The following is an 18,729-nucleotide window of genomic DNA, read 5'->3' on the forward strand; positions in this document are numbered from 1 at the left end:
ATATAAACTTAACTAAACAGTAACAGTGAATGCAACATATTTGTACTGCATAAATAAAAAGATGCAATCATAAACAGCTGCTTTTACCAGCCTAAACCCATGGTATCCAGCAATAAACCCTGTCTATGTCACCATCATACTGTGTTCAACTAATGGTAAGGGTGCTGGAGAAGGTAGGCAGGTAAGGTTGGGCTTGAACTGCCACAACAGCTCATCCGTACTGAGGGGTGGGAGGCAATAAGACCCACCACATCAGTGGCATCTACAAGTAAGTGGGTGATCATTAGTGGAAGTGGCCTGCCAGGCTTGCACTGTAGAAGCTGTTTGAGTGCTACTGAGTTAGGGAAGTTGATATGTGTAAGAGCATGCATGTCTCACAGACCAGGCAACCACTGTGAGCCCACAGGCCACCTACTGGAGGAGGAATAAGGATGGGGCAAGGACATCTTCAGGACCAGCATTCAGCCTACTTCAAATGGGCTGATAAAGGCCCCTGGATGGGAATAAATGGTCATAGGGATCTTGCCCACTACAGGAATGCTTGGCATTTACCAATAGGAAGAATGAATGAGATGATGGGATGCAGGAAGGGCAGCCACTGGGCAAGTCCCATAATGGATTACAAAGAGTGAGAAGGTCACACAGAAAAAACAGTCAGTAAAAACTAAATGAAAACTACAGCCAGCTAGAACTTCCACTGAGTGACCTCTCAAACCTCTTGTATCAGAGGCACATGGGATATATGCAAATGACTCTTATGAACATCAGGTGTTTCAGCTATATGGTGATTCTGAATGCCCATGACTTATTTCTTTTTATGTTGTTTCAATGGACAATTTCAGGCCAATAAAGCCAAACACCACTAGCTGCAGTTATGCATATTTCGGCCTTGACCTCATCAGCACAGCACAAGCAGAGTGTTTGACTGATCATAAGAAACACAGGGCTGTTATACCCAGTTGATCTCCATTACTAAGTCACGGGCATTCAGAATCACCATATAGCTGAAACACCTGATGTTCTTAAGGGTTTTTTTGCATATTTCTCATGTGCCTCTGATTCAAGAGGTTTAAGAGGTCACTCAGTGGAAGTTCTAGCTTGGCTGGAGTTTTCATTTAGTTTTTACATAATGGATTACAAAGAAAAGAAACATTTTTTTCCACAAAAAGTAATCCAATTGTGTGTGTGTGTGTGTGTGTGTGTGTGTGTGTGTGTGTGTGTGTGTGTGTGTGTGTGTGTGTGTGTGTGTGTGTGTGTGTGTGCGTGTGTGTGTATGTTTAAACCTGTGTGTGTGTGTCTATATATATATATATATATATATATATATATATATATATATATATATATTTATATCTATAAGTCAAAGGGTAAAAAGGTCACACAGACAAAACATTCAGTAAAAACTGCAAGAAAAATCCATCCTAGCTAGAGTTTTCATTGTGTGATACCTTAAACCTCCTGCAATAGAGGCCCATGGAATATATGCAAATGACTCTTAAGGACATCAAGTGCTTCAGCTACAGGGCTTTTGAATGTCCTTGACTTTTTGTTTTTACTTTTTAAGTCTTTATAATTATATTCAGGCCAATAAACCCGAATCCCCCCCAGTGCATGTGCACTATATGTGTGTGTGTGTGTGTGTGTGTGTGTGTGTGTGTGTGTGTGTGTGTGTGTGTGTGTGTGTGTGTGTGTGTGTGAATGTTTTCTTTTATAGTTTGCATACTTTCTTGGAGTTTTAAAACACAGGCTGCTGAACTCTTTTTTTCCCACATTTTTTAGATCAGAAATTTTGAAAATATAATAACTTACTCACTGTATTACAATTGTATGGACACTGCAACAGGTTTTGACTGCTCATGGTTTTCAGCAGGGGATCAATGTTTCAGCAGGTGCTATTGTAAGATTGTATTCCACTGAAATGCTTAATTTACCATTCGGATTACAGCATATTTCCTCATTCATATTCATTTTGTATGCCAAATTTTAGTGTGAAATAACCCCTTCAGAATTTTTAAAAAATGTTTGCTTAGCAGAAGCAGTACTTCATCACTGTTGTGTTATTTGATACTCTACTGCTATTATTCCACTTTTCTCCCAGTTACTTCCTTTACTTGCTGTTCCCTATAACAGACTGATGCACTGAGTTTGTGCAGCTAACCTTTCACAAATTATTGTATGATTTGTCTGCAAAGGTCTTATTCGGTTGGATCAGTTTTGGTGTAAACGTTAATCAGTTTTGAATAGTCTTGGTTCAGTTTTTGCATGTTTATGTGGCTTCATGCAGATTTAGGTAGATTTTTGGTGATACACATGTTATCACGCTGTAGGTCATTCTGCTGAGCTTTTCTCATTTTTTTTCACTTATAGTGCCTTCAGTCTCATGTTTTGTTTCAGTTTTGCAATGATGTCTGTGATAAAGAGTTTACTGCCAAACTGAAAGGAACACTCAGTAAAACAGAAAATGAAATACATAGCCCCTAGCTAAAATACTATTTTCAGGTGTTCAATTCAGGCAGCACATAAACATATGCCAGCATAGCCGTAAGACAAAATGCTATGAATTTGTACAGAAACACTTACCTTCACTAGTCTGGTGTTTATTTCTTTAGATATTCTGACCCTGCATCAAAGGTGATCTTCCCATTTGTTTGCATCATAGTATTTCCCAGTTGTGTGCAGTCTGTATCATCTTTATTTCATAGAATCATTTCAGCAACATGAGGATATGTCATGACAAAACCTAGGATCACCTTGGAACTGCTTTAACACACATTTTAAACATTATATGTCAGAGACAGAACATATGATGTGAAGTATATGTCCATCTTCTCTGTTCCTACAAATTGGGGTGTAGATATGCCAAAGTAACTGGCATACCAAGTTTGCAAAGATGTAGCAATGCCTCAGTTTAGTAGCTTGCAGCAGATATCTGGTGCAAGTTATGTTGCTCTTACATAAAAATTCTGCTAGAGTATTCTGAGCGTTATGTGACAGCTCCTAAAAAATGTCTTGCATTTGGGGTCTCATGGTAGACAGCTTTCAGAACATTGATGACTAAAAATCTTGTCAGAAGCTGAACCTTGTTACACAAAGACCAGGCATGGGTCACTTATGCCCACCTATGCTAACTGTAAAGTAAGACCTACAACTGAAGTGTTTCTTTTCTTTCAGTCTGGCTTGACAAACATACAGATTGTTGCTAATGATGAACTTAATTAGACTTATTCTTGAGTACTATAGTTGGATATGATTTATTTAGTTTGTTCTCTGTAGATGTTTGTGAGCTTTTATTTTTCATTTCTCATGTTTGATGGATAAGACTAAAGTACATCATACTGATAATGTTCCTTTCATCTTTTTAACCATAGGGTCAATGAAAATGAGCCCCAGAGCCCCAGTACTCAGGCGCAAGAAAACAATGAGTTCTCAAAGGTATCATAACTTTAAGCTGTACTTTTACTGTGTAAAATAATTCTGATGTAATATGTTGCCCTATCGCTCAGTGACTCTTTCCAATTTACAGTGTAAAATTATAAGAAATTAGAGACACCATTACTCACTAGTTAAAAAAGAGTAAATTCAATGTGACCCATTGAACGTTTCTTACTTTAATTTGTATGATTTCTTTCAGCTCATTATCAGCTCAGTCTGCATACAGAATGATAAGCGAGTCAAGTATTTCAAAGATATTATCTGTGAAGTATTCTAATGGCAATGAAAATCAAATGTTTGTGCTCTGATCTATTAATAATAAAACAAGGTGCAAAATTACTACTGAAACAGTTTCTAGGAAATCTCGGTCATATCATCTCTGAATGGATATATATATATATGTATATATATATATATATATATATGTATATCCAGATGGTTGTAGGACACTCTTTGCTGACAGATATTTCTACTCTGTAAAGTTATTGAAAGTACTCTTTGTGAAGGAAAGGGGATAGAATTTCTGTCGTGCTTGTGTGTCTTCTAGTGTTTGTGACTTGTTTACTATTATTAACAGTGAACATTTTTTTTAGTAAGATAATCTGTAGGGTAGGGGTAGGTGCAGAAGGCAGTTTAGGGTTAACACACAAGTAAAGTGGTACAGGGGGCACATTACTTAATTACAAACCCTTTTCCTAACAGCGTTACTACACAAAGTGTGCCTGACAGTTAGTGGTAGGTTTTATTTTTTTTGGTTTACTGATCACAAAAGAACACTATTTCCTTGTATTATTTTAGTGGGAACCTCAGGGGATGTTTGAGTTGTTGGATGAGTCTGGTTAGGTACATACCAAATGGGGCATTGTACTTAATGATATTGTAGGTCTGATGATTGCCAATTACATAGGAACAATGACCTTTTTGTACCTAGATAGATACCATACTTTTTTTATAACTTTAATGACATAGAAGGATTTCCTCACAACTGTAGGCACATGATAGTCAAAGGCTAGATTACTGTCTATGTGTGATCCCAAGTCCCTGACTACTGCGTTGACTCTTAGGAGTTGTTAATATGGTAGTTACCAGGGGTGACTGACCTCCTGAAGGATACTGTTATACATTTCTTGCATTTAGTTTTAGTTCATGGCTCTGAAACCAGCTATTTGTCTGTGTCAGCCCTTCTTGGGGAACATTAGTGTCAGTGGGGGAGACTGGGTGGCCACGGTGGTGCAGCAGTTAGCATTTCCCCCTCACAGCAAGAGGTTCACTGGTTCGATTCTCGACTGGGGTGCCTTCTGTGTGGAGTCTGCATGTCCTCCCTGTGGTCGTGTGGGTTTCCTCCGGGTGCTCTGGTTTCCTCCCACATCCCAAAGAATGTTGTAGGTGGATTGAACACTCTAGGTTGGCCCTAGGTGTGAATGTGTGCATGTGTGTGCCTTCTGTGGAAGGTTGAGCATCGGGCTGGCAACTCGACACTGTAAAACTCCACTGCCAGTCATGAGCAGACAGGTGATCCGCTGTGGCGACCCCTAACTGGGAAAAGCCGAAAGAAGAAGAAGTGTCAGTGGAGGAGTCTGTGAATGCTCTTAATTTGCAGTCATTTGCAAATTTGGTCAGACAGAGGTGCTGAGATTGGACTTAACTTCAGAGAAGTAAATGCCAAAAAGGAATAGTCCCAGAACTGACCCCCGAGGGTCTCAGCTGCTTACTGTCCACTTTGTAGAGGTGGACTCCCCAATTCTAACTTCCTGGGTCCTGTCTGTGAGCCAACTGTCTGTCCACCAGGTGGCATAAGGGTTTATACCTAACCTCTTGAGTTTGTTAACAATGCCCAAGTGGGGTATTGTGTCAGATGCCTTGGCCAGATCAAGGTAGGCAGTGTGACACCCATGCCCTGGCCCAGCAATCAAGCAGTCTCAATCCTCACCACTAACATGAGAGAGGGCATCTCATGTATGAGGAAAGGATAACAAATACACACAATAAAGTGCAATTTCCTTTAAGAGCACACAGAGATCACAGTCAGTCTGGGGCTGGTCGCTCCCTTGCTCGCCAAGTCCCCAATAAGACTCCCCACTGGCAGATCTATAGGGTCCAGATCTCAACCTAGTGGGCAAATTAAAACCTCTAGCACCCTCTCTGTCCAACCAGTGCTTTGTGTTCCTGCCCAAGTAGCTGACACACACACTTTGAGAAGAGTTTACACAACCACACAGACACTTCTGGGGAAGGCTGGCACAGGTTCTCCAGCTGTGCCCCCTTTTCCCAGAATATACAGTAGTACCAGCTGCCACCACCCACTAATAATTATCAGCTACTCAAAGGCCCTTACAAGGGTGTCAGATTATTACTGTGCAATATTATTATCCAATTGGTAAGTGTGACTAAACTGTCAAAGCTTATTTGGAGTGACTTGGACAGTAAACTCTATAAATATGCAATGTACTCTAGAACTTACATTATCTCTACACAAACCAGCCACAGTTAAAAGTTTTTAAAATATTTAATAATAAATAATTAAAACCACAAGACAATGCTTTCTGCTATACAGTGCTAGTCAAGAGTTCAGAGATCACACAGAAATACTTAAAATAAATCAGGAGTACATTCTGACATCACAGAAAAAGACTTAGTCTAATCTTTCCAGTTCCTAGCTATTTCTAAAAGAAAACACAAATCTAAGACAAACTTACATAAGAGCAAGACAGTGCTGTGAGTTGGATGATCAAAACAAAAATGCTTAATGCCTTCTGATTCTCTCTGTTTAAACTGAAATTGCAGTTCTGATAAACATTACATCATTCTTTCACTTTCCTGGTGTTCCCAGGCCAACAGAAACTGCATTCTTTTGTTATCTTGCAGCTGCAGGAAACTACATCAATAAAAGACATTCCATATGTAAACTCTAGTAATTGTCCTTTAAGTTAAAACAATAGGCAGGATGCCTTCATCTAGCCTGGCCGGAGCTGAATTGTAAACATCAAAGACAGTCATGAAATAATTTGAACTTCAAAGGACAAACAAGAAATGCTTGTCTTAGCTTTCTTTACAGCAGAGGGCAATGTTGTTACATTGTTTTAAGTTCACATTTCACAGCATATTCTTTCATTTAAGAAAACAAGTATGTAGTGCCAGATTCATATTTACAAATGATAGAATTATCTGCACAATTCTGTCTGGCTAGGCTGGCAGCCTTCACAGGCAGTATGGACTGTTTTGCCCTCATCCATTGTTTTGGTGACCTTCTCCAAAAAGTTCACCAGATTGAGCAGACATGACCTTCCCTTGATGAAATCAAACTGGGTTGTGCCCAGTGTCTGAAGGTTTCCTGTGTTATTATCGATCATTTCTATGATAATCCTTCCCTTTGCTTTGCATATGGGACTAGTGAGACTTATTGTTCTGTAGTTTCCAGGATCTGTAGATGGCCTGCTGTTGTACAGAAGGATGGCAGTTGCCATTCTCCATTTGTGAGGCATGATGCCTGTTTGGAGGCTACAGTTAAATAGTAATTCCAAAGTGCCTGAAAGGTAATGTTTTATGCTAATAAGAAGGCAGCCTGGGATATTGACAGGGCCCATCTATGCAGTGTTCTTGGCCTTAGAGGGAGCACTGAGGACCTTGATATTTGGGGGAGTTATATTTAATGGTATTTTTTGAGGGGAGGCTGAAGGAGAGAGGTGTAAAGTTAGAGCTGCATTTGCCTGCCAGTAGGTTTGCTGTATCTTCTAGCTCACTATAAGTGGTGCCATTAACAATAAGCTCTGCACAATTGTGTATTGCCTTTGAGGTTGCAGGTATAGCTAAAGAATGCCTTGTGGCTGTCCTTGGCCTGGGAGTCCATATTTCCCTCAAATTTGGCTTTGGTAGACTTTATTTGTTCTCTGAGTTGTTTGCTTAGTTTGATGAGACTTCTTTAACCTGGTAGGTGCTACACCTCCTAATTGTGCATTGCATTTGAGGTTGCAAATATAGCTAAAGAATGCCTTGTGGCTGTCCTTGGCCTGGGAGGCCATATTTCTCTCAAATGTGGCTTTGGTAGACTTTATTTGTTCTTTGAGTTGTTTGTTTAGTTTGATGAGACTGCTTTTAACCTGGTAGGTGCTACACCTCCTAATTGTGTATTGCATTTGAGGTTGCAGGTATAGCTAAAGAATGCCTTGTGGCTGTCCTTGGCCTGGGAGGCCATATTTCTCTCAAATTTGGCTTTGGTAGACTTTATTTGTTCTCTGAGTTGTTTGCTTAGTTTGATAAGATGGTGTTTAACCTGGTAGGTGCTACACCTCCTAATTTTTGCCACAATTTTCTTCCTTCTGTTATACTTGATGTTTTAATCATCATATCTTACAATCAAACAAGTCACAAAAAACTGGGCTCCCTCTATAATACCTCATGGACATAGCAAGGCAACATACCCTCCTATATGCATCATTTGTCCTAACAAATATAAATATCACACTTGCAACCAAGCTAGCTTCCTGTTATAACAAAATTGCTAAATTTGCCACTAGCTTAGCACTTAAAGCCCATTATTGCCAAGCTTTAAAACAGCTTAACTGGTTTGAACTAAACTAACATCCTTCTAGTTTACTCTCCCTGTAACTGACCTCTGTTCCACTATTAAGTTCTTTCTACAAATAAATAGTCTAAAAAACTCAGCTGGGGATGCAATATACTCTTGCTATGTCACAAAAATATAGAACACCATTCTGGAACAAATTAAACAAACAGATAAATCTAATTAAGCTCCATGTAAACAAATGCTGGTTATGCTGCACTGCATTAGGGTGATTCTATTTATAGCCCTGCACTCTTCTACTATTAACCCTACAACTTATTTTTGTACTCTTTACTCATTTATAATCATATAATATTCTATAATTTGATTCTTACTCCCTTTATATCTTCTCTCCCTTCTTCACTTATCCCATAATTTATTAATGTCAACATCGCATTTATTCCTCCCAAAATTATTTATTTCCACAAATGTAAAAACTATCCAGTCAATTCTCTGAATTAAAACATGTGTTATGCAACTTCAGAGGCAAAAAATGATATGTTACACAGCTTTAAATATTATGTGATGTATTTAACAGTGCTATCTGCAATGCAAGTACAATATAAACATCTGTAAATGGAGTACATATACTTCTATAATAATTTACTGCACATGTACCAATGTTATTTTTATATTTTGTGTGAATTTGTGAACTTGCTATGTGGTAAATTTAATTAAATGTTGCATATGAATATTTTCTCCCTGGACTTCTGCTGAAAATGGCCAGTTGAACTTTCACAATCAATATGTGTGTGTGTGTGTGTGTGTGTGTGTGTGTGTGTGTGTGTGTGTGTGTGTGTGTGTGTGTGTGTGTGTGTGTATGTGTGAGACCAAAAACAGTCAACATATAGCTACCACTTTTTTAAAACCGGGGTAGGAAGCCTACTACTTTAAAGCAGATAGAGGCCCTCAGGCTGAGTACGGGCAGGCCAAAAAATGTATTTGCCAATAAAAGCAAATTAAACTGTAGGAAAAAGGACCCCACCAGACACACCTTAATCTGATTTAATCAGATATCTATTACCCAGGACTATCATATTCAGTCTTGAAACAGACAAATCATGAAAAACAGCATTTATTTTTTACAAAATGTATATTTCTGTCATTAAAAAAGTTCATCTTTTAAATAGACTAAGTTTAATAGATTCAAATCCTTCATTTCAAACTATACAAAATAACATAAAATCAATTATGTATGTCCCATACCTAAAGATATGACTGAACTGCTTAGCTAATATTGCAGGTAATTAAGGAGTTCATTTCCTGGCTAGCACCATACTTTGCAATGCTGGATTTGCTAGTTCAGCATTACAAGTAGTTGAAGTAACCTCAGGCTTCTCAAGGTGTGAAACATACTGCAAAACCTAATCAATGGCCATCACTCAATGAAGAATTAAACTATCCATAGAAAAGGTGTCTTCAAAATCAGCAGGTAATCCAATCTGAAGGTTTTCTTTTTGCTCATTCTCATAGCAACAAAAAAATCAGGCTTTTTGTAGCCATCTGTACAGAGTAATCATTATCAAAAGATATTTTTTCTTCCAAAAAACTAATGTTGACAGTCTTCCAAAGGTCTGAGTGCACCTTTTCCTCAAATACCATGAGTGAAAATCAGTAGTAGATTGTAATAGCAGCAATTACCCTTGGCTGACCACTACAGGAAGGCTTATGACCAGTCAACAAAATAATTCATTTTAAGAAGTTTTGTCATGTTCAGCAATATTAAATAATTTTAGTTTGCTTCTGTGATAAACATAATGATTGTTAACAAAATGTGTTTACTTTAAGTTAAAAAAGTGCTATGTGATAGACACTGTGAGTACTTTCTCTGTATTCTTGCAGTTCCTTTTGTTTGTGCATGCACAGCATGGGCTGGTGACGCTATTCACCTCAGGACACTGTTTCTTTCTAAGTAAAGAAACATTGTTTTTACTTAAAAATAAATAAATAAACAAGCAGTTCAACTTTCTGCTTATTGACTTCCCATTATTCACTGAGAAGGGAATGAGCAGAAAGTCTATACATATTAAATATGTACTGGATAGTTGCAGACTGCTGTGGAGTCATGCTAATGTGAGGTAAATATTTGTTTCCTGTCCTGGAAGGCAGCCAGATATAGCATTGACAATAACAGTCACAATATAAGGCTGCAGGCTGGCTGTAAAGAAATGCAGCTTGCTATTTGCTCAGTTTAAAGTCTGACTATGTCTGTGTAAAATAAGTTGAAATATTAACTTTTTGGCTACTTTTGATGTGTGAAACAAAATCGAAACCATCTCTGATTTTGCAAACTGTCCCTTACATTGCCACATATTGTTGCTCTGTGCTACATAAAATCATTCAGAATTGCAGTCACTAAATAAGCGGGGGTGGTTGCTGTGGATGAAGGCAACTTACCTTCTAGTTGTTTGCTCATTTTAAAGTCTGGCTTTACAGCAATAGCATACCTTTGTATGAAATACTAAAAATAAAAACAAACAAACAAAAAACAAACAAACAACAAAAAATTCCATTCAGCAATGAAAAGACTCACCAAACTTCATTAGCTCACAGTTAGCAATTTCATCAACAAAAGATGAGTTTATCAGACTCTGCAACCGTCAACACTTTACAGGTTTAAATACATCTCAAAACCAATGATGTCATAAATATCCCACAAAACACATAAAAATACAAACTAATCCAGCAATAAAACCATTAAAAATAACTCCTCCCAACATAGCTCTCAACCTCTTAGCACAAAAAATCTGGACAAAGCCAAAATTAATGGGGGGGCAAAGGCCCAAAAATGGGGACACATTTTAAATATTACTCTTATAAACTTAGAAAGTTGCTGGAATAAAAGGTCTTTTAACCATGCATATTCTAAAAGATATTAGGTCTGAAATTCAAATGCCTGTCATTATTTAGTGAATTCAATTCTCACTGATTAGCCACAACAAAAAAACACAAATTATATGTGAAACAGATTGAAAACATGAGGTAAAAATCTGGACATTCTGTGAAAATCTGTACAATTGAGAGGTATGCCTCCCAACAGAGATGTATTCAGTGTCACTTATATTTTTCTTTAACTTTTGTTTTTTTAACACACATTTAAAGTTAACATATTCATTAAAACCACCTATATTTAATGCATTTAATTCCATCTCCCATTCATACTCCTTCACATCGAGGATTTCAGCATTATCCTCCTAATACTTTGTTCTATGGTATCAATAACATAAAAATAAATATGTTAAAATTCTTACATTTCATAGTATGCTTATATAAAGCATTCTTATTGTTCCTCTTTTTTATTGCATGACAATGTTTGTAAATTTTGGCATTTTTTTCCTAGTAGTTCTCCTGAGATAAAATAATCGACAAGCCACATATTCAGCAGCATAAACAACATTGTTTGTAACTGAATTACAAAATTTCAGTGATGCATAACTACTTTATTTGTTAATACAATAAAAAGAAGGACTATTTGCTATAAACATTCATAACCTAGAAAAGTTCCCTTGACTTGTCACATAGTTTATCACCAGCATTATCCCATTCAAAACTATCCTTCAAATTGTAACTTCTCTTATTTACACAAACTGGACCTACTCCTCCTATTTTTTTGACCAGGTAATCACCCCATAAGATTGGTTGTCAATAATATTCTTAATTTCTACTGTATCCAGAGTATAAATCAATACCATACCCATGGAATACCCTCTATTTTTCTCTACTGTCTCCCCCATCAATCTCCTCAGAATCTGTGAAGATTCTATAAAGATCAACTCTCTTATGTCTAACTTCATTACTTAATTCCTTAATTCATCGTGCAAGATAACCTCTCTCCATTGTCGAATGGAATTTTTTTTTGTTTTTATTTTTTTACTTTTTTTTTCATTTATTTATTTATTTATTAGTTTCTCAGCTAGTGACCTGTTAGTTTTTGTTTGAGTAAAGCAAAGTTGAAACTGTCCCTGATTTTAAAGACTGCCCCTGAATGCTTCATGTTTTTGATCTTTCTCACATACAGTTTCTGGCCTTCTGGCAAAACATTGATAGCAGTTACTAAATGATGACAGATATTTAAAGTTTCAGACATTGTAACCTTCAGCAAATGCAAGCCAATTGCAACAGTTGTTATTTTAGCAGCTACATATATAAAAACAGTATTTGGAAATTGTCCTTGATTTTGATCTTTAGTCCCTCTTTATTTTTTATTTATTTATTTTTTTAATTACAATCAGATTTGTGCACATTAAAATGACCTTAACTGCTGGGTTGGGGTGGGGCTGCCTGTGGTTGAAAACCTTCTGGTCATTTGCTTGCTTAGGTAACCATTTGGCTTTGCAGGACAGGACTAATATAGACATAAAGCAAAAAAAATCTGTAGGACACTCCTTATATAACTTAACAGCAAAAAACTGGAATTCACTCCCTATAACAATCATGTCATCATCCAACCTTCACATGTTCAAAACTTTTTTAAAAATATTCCTAATCCCTGGCTCTGTTCATACTCCACACCAGGCTATTCCCTTACTATAATTCATTTTTCTTTTTCACTCCACCTCCATCTTCCAGCCATAGATTTATCTCTCACTCTACTTTGTTACAGCCATCCTCTTCTTTCTCTTCCTTCAGCTACAATAATTTTCATTTTCTCACCTACTATCCCACTCCCCTACATTACTATAATCTCCTGTTCCACTACTGAAAATCTTACAGATCTGCTATGCTACCAAAGTGCACACCCTTCAAAAACCCATTTGTAATGTGTACCTGTCTCTTGTTCTATTAACTGTATACTTTTGCTTTCCATGTGTACACATATCCCCATCTTTACTAACCAGACTTTGTTCTCTCTCATCTCTGACACTCTTTGTCAATGTATTATCCTTAATAATAATAATAATAATAATAATAATAATAATACTTGATAATCCTTGTCTCCGCTAACAGCTATTTCTCCTCTTTTGAATTTATGTATTTTCCCTACTTATCTCACCTTCACTGCCAGATCTTTCTCTCTCACTCTTTCTAAATTAAAAATTAAGCTTAAGTCTGTCACTAGACAATATTGGTATTTCTTTAGTTACTCTAAATTATACTGCACTGTACTATACTTGTAAAAATGGCAACGTTTACAAATCTATCATACTGTATTGTGCTTGCAAAACTTACAATCCATATCAAATGTTTATATTTCCTATAGTGCACTGTTTTGCTTTCATGTTATATGTTGGAGCTTTTCTCCCTGGTCCTCCACTGTAAACAGAATATTGCCCAGCCAGACTTAACCAGTAAAAATGTCAATAAATAAATAAATGAATAAATAAATAAATAAAAATAATGTGCATTTCTGTGAAATTAGTTGAAAGACTTGGGGTTGCTGCTTATGTGAACATACCTTTCAGCTATCCATGATTTCACAGAATGCACCTCATTTTGTATATATATTTTCTGTCCCTCATACAACTTGTTGCTTCTGGGAAATAATTTGAGTTTCAGACTTCATATACTTCAGAAAAATGCAATATAATGCAAGAAAATGTATTTTAGCAACTTTCTAAGTATGTAAGAGATTCTAGGCCTTTTTCCATTATTTTTTGGCTTTGTTAGTGATTCTTGTGCTAACAGGTTGATAGGTATTTTCTTTTAGTACAACCAGGTAGAGTGCACACAATAAAGTGGCTATAACTGCTGGATGGGGTGGAGGTGCTGTCTGTGGATGACAGTAAATTACTCTCTTGTTTGCTCAGTTCAAACAGTCTGGCTTTGTATGAACCACAATACTGTGAGCTTTTTTAGCTAATAGCCTCATATATGGCACAGATATCCTGCAGTCATAGATGAGTTATATAAAATCCACTAGATTACTAGGCTAGTCACTCACTTGCCTTGTACAAAACCCAAATATGCCAAACCTTCAACTTTCTCCAACATTCCAAACATTTACAAATTGTTAAAGCTTTATCAATTTGGCCAAAAAAACACAAACTTCTCCTGAAGCTTGCTTTGCAAGTTCTTCAGAATCCCATTTTTCAACTGCAGTGATGAAGTAGCAGCTCCTTAATCACAGAACATAAAACTTTTCTTAGCCAAATGAGTATCCAACACTATGAATTATAATAATTAAGTGTTATTCCTTAGAATCTGTGATACTGCATTCACCTTTTCGAATCTCAGACACTGACATGACTTCAGTTTTATATTCATTGCTAATAACATGCAGTAGAAAAAGATACCATATAAGCTAGTAGCCTGATCAATATCCTTACCAACACATTTACACAGTATCACAGAACTTAAAACAAATGTGAACATTGAAACTATTACTACATATATGAACAAATAACATTATTAATCATCAGGTTTATTCATTTGAAGAGAGGATGACTCTGGAAGATATCTTTCCACATGAAGAACCATGAGATTGTCACCCCATTAGGGAGAAACTTTGACTATCAGGCTTCATATTTTATCAATATCCATTTCTTCCAGTTCTTCTACTCCTAATTATTGCTGGTTAGCCTCCATACAGGTTAGTCATAAGGTTGCACTCTGGGAAGCCAAGTAAACTACCCGAAAGTCCCAACCCAGGGTAAGAGTTATGAAGCTATACAAGAGTCAAGAGACTGTGGAGGTTCAGGCAATCAAGGGGATCTGAGAGAGAGAGAGAGAGAGAGAGAGAGAGAGAGATCATGGGGGGATAAAAAAAAATCAGGGTATAGTCATCTGCTGAGACAGTTTTCACTATTCAACAATTGTTACAAAATCAACTAAGCAAACATTAGTAAGTTCAGTACATCTGATCCAAAAGATCAGAAAGCTTAAAGCAAATATCTTTCATAATAAACAACCAAATTGTGAAATAAAAGAAACAAAGTGCCTTAAAGGTACATCGAGAAGCAACCACTAAAACTAAAACAAGGGCCCTTGGACACAATAGATGAAAGAAGACACTACTGAAGTTATAAAGTTATAAAAACAATCATTTATTTCTTTCTAGTGTTTTATTCTTTCTTTTAAGAATTAAGACACATTTATCATCCACTTTTTGTCTAATGTTTAAGTATTTCTTCTTCTCCTTCTCATAGTGAACATGAGGTCAGAGGTAATTATATTGTTAATAGATTCAGTTTGTTTATACAAGACCTCCATATCCTTCTCATTCTGTTTAATTATAACCCTCATACTTTCAAATCCACAGTTATCAAAAATGTTTAACAAATCCCTGTGAAAATCACTATTTTCAATTACATTATTAGGATCCTTAAACACTCAGAGTCCCTTGGGTAGTATATTTCTCCTAAAACATTCTTTAAGATAACCATCAAGATAATCATTATAAGTCCCAAGGATTTATATTTCAGGATACAGTCATATAATTTATTAATACTGTCATTATATGCTCCCATATAGTACTTGTCATCGCTACTACTACCACCTTCAGAGAAAGAATACTTGTTCATAAGCCAGGCCCCTAAGCAACATGTTTTGTCTCTAAAGTTTATATTATTATTGTTAGGGGCACTTGTAAAAGTGCCTCCAAGTGCCCCCAAATACCCTTTTTTTCAGTTTTACTGTTTGCTGCTGGTTACAGTATTTGGACACTTTGTTCCTTTTGTTTCTTCTTGAGTTTTGGTTGATCTACTTATGGAGGAACTGATGGGCCAGAATAGTTTCCCGATCAGGGAAACTCAAAAGAAGCAAGGCATGGATGAGTTTTGTAACGTGACTGGACAACTCATACAGCTGGTGGGCTTACTCAGACATACTTCTGCAAGGTTTTCTGGGACTTCTAGTCCAGATTAGGTGGTTCCTGGCAATCAGGAAGAGAGGCAAAAGGAACGTTATTTATTGGTGGACAGAGAACCAGAAGTGACACATTTTGAACATGAAGGCATACAAGAACTGGGTAATGTAAGTTTCATGGGCTGTACTGGCTTTCCAAACATTGGATTGACTCAGACTGGTGTAATAGACATGAATGGAACAGTGAACTCTACAGCACCTAAGGAACAACAGATATTACATAAAGGTGATTGTCTTACTTTTACCATTGTCCATAACAATAATAATATAAATTTTAGAGACAAAACATATTAGGGGCTTGCATTCTCTAAAAAATCATTTTTCTGCAAAGTATACATGGTCTCTTTTAAGTTATACTTGGGGGTAGAACACATTGCTTAAAGACGTCACACTCTGTTTTCTTTTTATATTACTCCACAATGTAAAAGTTACTGTTAAGGCTATTTTAAGTAAACATATATCTGACATCAAGTGTAAATGCATTATATTTCCTTTTGGTATAAATTTAGATCAAAATTGTTTGTGAACTCCTCAAAGCAGACTCCCACTTAAGTCAGTTGTATCTTGGAAAACTGAAGCATGACTATGAGAAGCTGTGATCTATTTAATATGACTGAAATTGTAGAATATAACTTGATGATGAGGAAGAGTTTACATTCCTCCAGGTATCAATGATGCTAGCAGACTTAATCCTATAATTAATTGCTGTTGCTTTTAAAAAATGATTAATCGACTGTCATGAGACTTGTTCTTATAATACTTAAGCACCTGTACACACTGCTGAATTTAGATTCACCTGAAGAAGCACTTTGTTTCTGGTTTCATATACTTACTATACTTGTAATTACAGTTACAGAGACCCTATGTGATTATCTTTTCCTGCAACATTCCTGGAATGGGGTTGTGTGTGGGGCTGCACCCCTTACAACCCTGCTACACTCATTTATAGCTGATATACTTGAAGTGAAAATCAAGACACTTAATGGAACCACACATCTGAAATGGTTTAAAACATTAAATGTAAGATATAGCATTTCAGTTTAAAACAGCTTCTGAAAACTCTAGTTCCTGAGATAAGTTTCACCAAAAGGGGTTTTGAAGTCCTGACCATAAATTTTGCATAGACTCAATTGCTGATGACAGTAACATTCCTAGCACCATGCTCTATTAAATGTAATTACTTTAAGTTCAACATATCTTGAGGAATAAAGCATATTTATAAGAGAAGATCAGAAGTATGGTATTAACCCTCCTACTGGGCTTTGTGAAATCAAACTCAAGTAAAAGTCAGGACTTTTCTTACACACATGACCCCCTGTCTCACATTTGCACACCTTATAACATTAACCAGTACTGAAAAAAAACAGTATAGCCATTTCTAGTTCTCACACTATATATACAGTGTAAATCACTATGTTATGCCTCTCTTTTAATTTCTCCAAGTCTTTTGGGTTTCTAATACCATGATGGGAATGGACTCCATGCCTAGATCAAAGTATGATTAAAGTTCATGAAATTGGTATTGTTTTAATTCTTGATGTTAGTCAGAAATGCTCTTTGCAGCATCTGCAATGTGCCCAGTAATGACTCCTTCTGCAATTCGTACAGTTACATGTATCAGTAACATATCTAAGTACGATCATAAATTATTTTTTTATAAGACCTGTTGCTCCTACTACGACTGTTGGGACTGTCTGGGTATCTTTCTTCCACATTGTCCTTATTTCTGCCTGCAAATCCTGGTATTTTATGAATTTCTGTCTCTCTATATGTAAGACACTGTAGTCGCTGAGTGTAGCAATTTCAATAATCAATGCTACTTTTGTCTTCTTTTCATGGACTACTATACCTGGTTTTCTCACATCTATTTTTTGAACTGTTGGTAATAGGAGATTCCATGTGATATAAACATCATTTTCTATAATGCTCTGTTGATCATGGTTCCAGTGCTCCTCAACTACTTCATTATAATGTTTGCACAATCCCCAGTGCAACAATCTTGCCACATTATTATGCTTTCTAGTATATAGTCCTTCTGCCATTAGTTTCTCACACCCAGTAACAAGATGTGCAACTGTTTCCAATTCTGTTTTACAAAACCTACATTTGTCTCTTTTCCTCAGATGTTCAATGGACTTTGTAAACCAACATGTATGTAGTCCACTATCTTGGGCCGTCAATATTAACCTTTCATCTTTTGGTTTGAATTTGCCATTCTTTAACCATTCCCGTGTTCTGTCCTGATCAACATGAGGTTGTTCCAAGAGTTTTCTATACTTTCATATTTGTGCCTTTTCCACATTTCTTGCCTTCTCATCTGATCCTTCACCTTATCTTTTTTCTTTTGCTTTTTGGCACATTCAGTTGCTGCCTGATTTTTATCTATTTCTGGTTTAATTTCCATTCCCTCTTGACGCAAATATGCTTCTGCTAAAGTAAGCAGGGAAGTCATCTTAGAGTTATTCTCCTCATGTTTCAAAATTTTCACTATATTTGGGTCTTGTGAGGTCAGCAGATATGTATGCAGCCCCATGATTGCAGATCTATACATGTAATCAGTTTTGAGGAGGCCCATACCTCCTTCAGAAAGAGGAATATATGTAGTCTTGATATGCACTGATTTTTATAAATAATTTGATGATCATGAAGCATCCTTATTGTTTTTCTGTCCAACCTATCCAACGCCTTTTGGGTCCAGTCAAGCTCTCCAAACCTGTAAGTTAGGACAGGAGGAGCAAATTGGTTTACAGCTTGGACTTTGTTCCTAGACATCATTGCTGTTTTCATTATTAATGTAAGTCTTCTAAACTATTCCTTAATAAGTTTTATTCACATTTGTTTATGTTTTATTGTTGATCCTTCATCAATTCCCAAATATTTATATGGTTCCTCTTGCTCAAGTTCTTTTATATTACATTCCTGTCCCAAACTGA

At 36.5% G+C, this 18,729-nt stretch overlaps 1 protein-coding gene across 1 annotated transcript in view; it reads left to right on the top strand.

Moving 5' to 3' along the window:
* The window catches only part of LOC122802163, a 1,241,087-nt gene that overhangs the window by 5,132 nt on the left and 1,217,226 nt on the right, over positions 1–18,729 (top strand). Inside the window, exon 2 of the mRNA XM_044071837.1 lies at positions 3,369–3,432. Within this exon, the coding sequence (XP_043927772.1) occupies positions 3,369–3,432 (64 nt within the window). The remainder of the gene's footprint in view (positions 1–3,368; positions 3,433–18,729) is intronic.

This window comes from Protopterus annectens, chromosome 5.part0, assembly GCF_019279795.1.
Source record: "Protopterus annectens isolate FY-2018-M chromosome 5.part0, PAN1.0, whole genome shotgun sequence".
NCBI classification, from domain to species: domain Eukaryota; kingdom Metazoa; phylum Chordata; order Ceratodontiformes; family Protopteridae; genus Protopterus; species Protopterus annectens.